The sequence below is a fragment of the Bison bison genome, unplaced genomic scaffold, assembly GCF_000754665.1.
Source record: "Bison bison bison isolate TAMUID 2011002044 unplaced genomic scaffold, Bison_UMD1.0 scf7180017864167, whole genome shotgun sequence".
Lineage (NCBI taxonomy): Eukaryota > Metazoa > Chordata > Mammalia > Artiodactyla > Bovidae > Bison > Bison bison.
The window spans coordinates 3,731,660-3,736,335 of NW_011494739.1; the positions used below are offsets into that span (position 1 = coordinate 3,731,660).

The window sequence follows — 4,676 nt, forward strand, 5'->3', positions numbered from 1 at the left end:
GTCTGAGGAGGGTCCTTTGGGCTCAGCAGACCACCCAGGGGCACTGTGGCCCACACAGCTGCAGGCTCCTGGGAAGGGGACACAGCCTTCCTGGGAGGCTGGGCTCTTCGGCTCTGCTTTGGGAGGCAGGGAAGGCATCTTGAGCAAAGAGATCGGGGACTGTCCCTGGGCACTGAGGAGCCACAGAAGGAGCACACATGGGAGGATTGCCAGGTGCCCACCTCCTCACCTGGCGTGTGTAGCCTGGAAACTGAGGCATGCCCGGTGAAAAAGTCAAAATTGCAATTGTCGGTATGGGACATGAGTTTGAGCAAACTCCAGGAGATAGTGGGGGACAGGGGAGCCTGGCGCGCTGCTGTCCATGAGGTCACAAAGAGTCGGACACGACTGGGCGGCTTAACAACAACATTCAGTATGAGGACGAGCTCGGCACTCTGTGCATGATCCCAATTCAGCCTCGCTGAAGACTTAGGAGGATGTCACTGTCATCTGCCCATTCTAGAGCTGAGGAAACTAAGGCCCAGAGAGGTGGTGGCTATGCTCTGTGCAGTGCAGCCTGCCCTCTGCCCAAAAAGAAGCGAGAGGGACTTTCACTAATTGACAGGGACGACCAGAGGAGCCCAGGGGGCAGGTTACTCTCTGAAGTTGAAACAGCAGGGCCCAATCCATGCCCAAATGACGTACAAACCTCTCTTGTGCTTCCTCTTTTGGTTCCCTGCCTCAGTTTTTTGTTTCAAGGTTCCTTGGGCCCCCAGTTTGGGTGAGGGAGGGGGTGCAGGTGGCTGCACCCTGCCCCTCAGCTGCAGCCCAGCTCTGAGATGGAGATGGGGCTGCCCAGGCTTGCCTCCACAGGAACATCCTGTGGCTCACATCTCCGTTAAGATAAACAGGCTTTGGGGATCCCTTCACGCCCCCAATCTCAGTCCTCTGGAATGTGTTCAGTCACACAGTTGTTACTCCACTCAGCACATCTTTACCGAGTGCCTTCCACATGCCAGGCCCTGAATACATGGAACCGAACAAAGTAGCCAGTAGCCTGTCCTCCCAGAGCCACCCTCTGGTGGGGAGATGGTCCACACAGAAGCAAACAGATGTATAAAGTAGGGTTGGGAAGGGACAGGAGCTTTTGAGGGATGCTGGAGGAGAGGCCTGGAGGGAGTCTGAGTCCCAGGCCCTGGGAGCGTCTAGTTCAGCGATAGCAGATCCAAACACCAGGCTGGCTGCCCTCTAGGACAGGCTGGGAACAGAGGGTCTGTGTGGATCCTGGGGCTGCAGCCAGATGCTGCCTCCAAGATGCAGGTGAGGATGGGAGGTGGGGTCCCAGCCTGACTGCTTGCTGAGTACAAGGGCCCAGACTCAGGAGACAGCCAGGAGTGGGCAGGGGAGGTGGGTGCTATCAGTTTCATTCCCAGAGTGGCTTGGGCAGGGAAGAACAGGACAGGATATAAACCAGCAATGTTCTAAGTAAAAGGATGCTTAGTTGGACTTTTCCCTAGCTGAGCAGCTGAAGCCCAGGGAGGTACAGGAGTGCTTCCCAGTCCTGGAATGACCCTAGGGAGCCCCAGTACCCTTGTGTGACTCAAGGTCGGTTATTCCAAACCACGAGTCCCAAGGCCACGATTCCACCCACCCGGAGCTCTGGCTTTCTCTCCCCTCCAGCTGTGCTGGTCTCCCGGGGCTGCTGCAGCGTCTGACCTTGAACTGGACGGCTTAGAACAACAGAAATGTACTCTCATGGCTCTGGAGATCAGAAGTCCAAAGGTAAGGTGTCGGTAGGGCCGTGTTCCCTGTTAAGGCACTCAGAGAGAGAACTCTGTTCCCAGTATGCCTTTTTCAGAGCTGGCTTCTGGGGTTGCCACCAATCACCGTGTTCTCACCTTGCAGGCACATCACTCCAACCTCTCTGCCTCTGGTATCACATGGCCTTCTCATTGTTTGTCTAAGTTTTCATATAGCCTTCTTATAAGGACAACAGTCATTGGATAAGTCCCCATACAACTCCAATATGACTTTGTCTTAAGTGGACGATAGTACAAAAATCCTATTTCCAAATAAGGGCACGTTCATGAGTACCAGGGACTTGAATGTATTCTTAGGGCACACAATCCAACCCACAGCAAATACCCACACCCAGGCATGGCCTCAGACAAGGGCCAACATTTCCAGAGGAAGGGCCTGAGTCTAGGACCACCACCTCAGCCCAGGTGGCCGAAATGAGAAGCCAGCACATCAGAACTAGAGAGTAGTTCCTGCTCGCCACAGCTAAAGAAAGCCTGTGCAGCAACGCAGACCAGCAAAGGCATAAATAAATAAACAAAAATGAAAGGCCTTCTCTAAAGGCTGTGAGAGGACAAAAATAGGATCATGGATTGGCCAGCCATTTGCTGCTCTGGGTGGTGTTGAGGAAGTCACTCAGTGCCTCAGTTCCCTCCCTGTGACAAAGGGTGTTTGGAGGTTAAATCACGGCAAAAACTCTGCCTGCAATGCAGGAGACCCTGTATTGGGTAGGGAAGATCCCCTGGAGAAGGGAATGGCAAGCCACTCCAGTATCCTCAAAATGCCTGGGAAATCCCATGGGCAGAGGAGCCTGGAGGGCTATGGTCCATGGAATTGCAAAGTCAGACATGACTGAGCAATTAACACGTTCACTTTCACACTTTCTAATATATAAATTACCCAGTTCAGGACCTAACCCCAACAGGCATTAAAACACTTGACCTTTATTTTTATTAGTGGTGTGGGAGGATTAGCCACATAAAAGTGCCCAGCACTCAGAGGTTACTGCATCAGTGATGGCGCCAGGATCTCCTCCTGTTCTGTTCTGACTTTTCACATTCGGTCACCTGTGCCCTGTGCGCCGATGGCTCTGGCTTTCATCAATCCCCTAGAGTCCTAACTTGCTTCTAGAGAACACCTGTGACTCTTCTTTGCCCTTGTCTCAGCACCTGCCTAGAAAAATTTACCTAAAAGTAAATATAGTATTCATTCATTCACTTTCTCTCTAAAACGTAAGCTTGGACTTGTGTGCGGGTGGAGGGAGTGGGGGACATTATTAGTTTCCTGCTTGCAGTCTTCCTGGGGTCTAGAACCCTGCCCGGCACCTAACAGATCAATAAGTACGTGTTGGGAGAAGGGGGTGACACATGGGGACATGGGGCCACTCGACGGGCGGAGAGATTGGTGACGCAGAAACCTAGGGACCGGAGGATAAACAACTGAATGAACCATGGCTGGGCATCCGAATTTTTTAAAAAAAGATGCCCCATGCCCTCTTCCGGGCAGGGCGGGAGCGCTAGGGGCCCGCAGCGATCCTGCCGGACACGGGCGGAAAACGTCGGGCACGGGTTCTGCGCGCTCTGCCTTTCTAACCCCGTGTTCCCGCCCAGGGAGGCCGACCACCCGGGGTCTGAACCCTCCTGATCCCGCGGCGTCAGCACGTGCTCAGCAGACGCCGGCCGCCCAGGGCGCAGCCTCACTCCCTGCGGCGCCCCTCCCCGCGCGGCCGCTCAATAGGGAGGGGCGCGGAGTGGGCGGGGCGGGCCAGCCCGGGCGGTGCTGGGACTTGTAGGACTTGTAGGCCTAGCCGCCCGCGCCCTGCCCCCGCCCCCTAGAGGCCCAATCACGGAAGGGGAAACTGAGGCCGGCTGAAGGTATCCAACGTGACGCGCGGCTGCAACATGGCCGCCTTCCCTGGCCCAACAAGTGTAGATGACACTTTAGCAAAGTTTTCCAAGGGAGCGCTGAGAATCCTTTCTCTGGTGGAGAGCTCTTCTCGGCTCTTTCCTTCCACCATGCATTCATTCACTCAACAAACTTTTCCTCGGCGGACTTCTGTTTGCCAGACCATACAGCTTGAGGAAAACATCCAAGGCCCCACCTCGCAGGGGCGAGAGAGAACTTAAATCCGCGAATAGGGGACCAGGGTTTGGGGAGGTGAAAAGTGCAATGAAGGGATAAGAGCAGGCTAAAGGGCAAGTGGTGTGACACAGCCCTGAGGCAGGAGTGGGCCTGGGGAGCACCGAGGACAAGACGAGAAATCAGGGGAGTCAGAAAAGTGTGTCCCCAGGGGACTCCGTGAAGACTCGGGGCTCCATTCTCAGCGTCAAGGGGCTGGGGTGGGCGTCTTGGGGGAAGCAAGGATCAGAACAGTGGGTGCCTGGGGGAGAGTGGGATTAAGGAGTGGGGGGTGCTTCAGGCACAGCTGGTCTGGGCCCGGGGTCAAATATAGCCTGACAGAGAATGTACTGGATAACCGCAAAGACTAGTAAACACCTCGCCTGCCTTCCTGTGCCCCTCAACCCCACTTTGAGCAGTGTCAACTTTTAAAAAGGTGCACGACTAGAAGCTGAGGATTGTATTTTATTCAGTGGGCTTTATGCAGACTCAAACCCTGGAAGCAGTTTCTAGGATAGCCCAGAGAGAGTGCTCCTAAGCGTGAGAGAGTGTTCCTAAGCGGTAAAGGAGGGGCCAGGATACAGGGAGTTTTATAACAAAAACCCGAAAGTCGAACATCAAAGGATTCTTGTGAATTAAAGAAAAACCAGACAAGTTAATGAATTTAGCACTTTCATATGCATGCAAAGATGCAAAAGTGTGGGCTTATGGAAATTATTCCTTTGATGTGCACCTTAACCATCTAGGATCAGTATCCTGTCCCAGCCCCCCGCCCCCCCCCC

General features: G+C 54.2%; 1 protein-coding gene across 1 annotated transcript in view; it reads left to right on the plus strand.

Annotated features, from left to right (window-relative positions):
* Nucleotides 1–1,293: 1,293 nt before the first annotated feature.
* RBM38 (RNA binding motif protein 38) overlaps nt 1,294–4,676 on the plus strand; it is a 21,205-nt gene continuing 17,822 nt past the window's right edge. Inside the window, exons 1-2 of the mRNA XM_010841901.1 lie at nt 1,294–1,299; nt 1,660–1,761. Coding sequence (XP_010840203.1) covers nt 1,294–1,299; nt 1,660–1,761 — 108 coding nt within the window. The remainder of the gene's footprint in view (nt 1,300–1,659; nt 1,762–4,676) is intronic.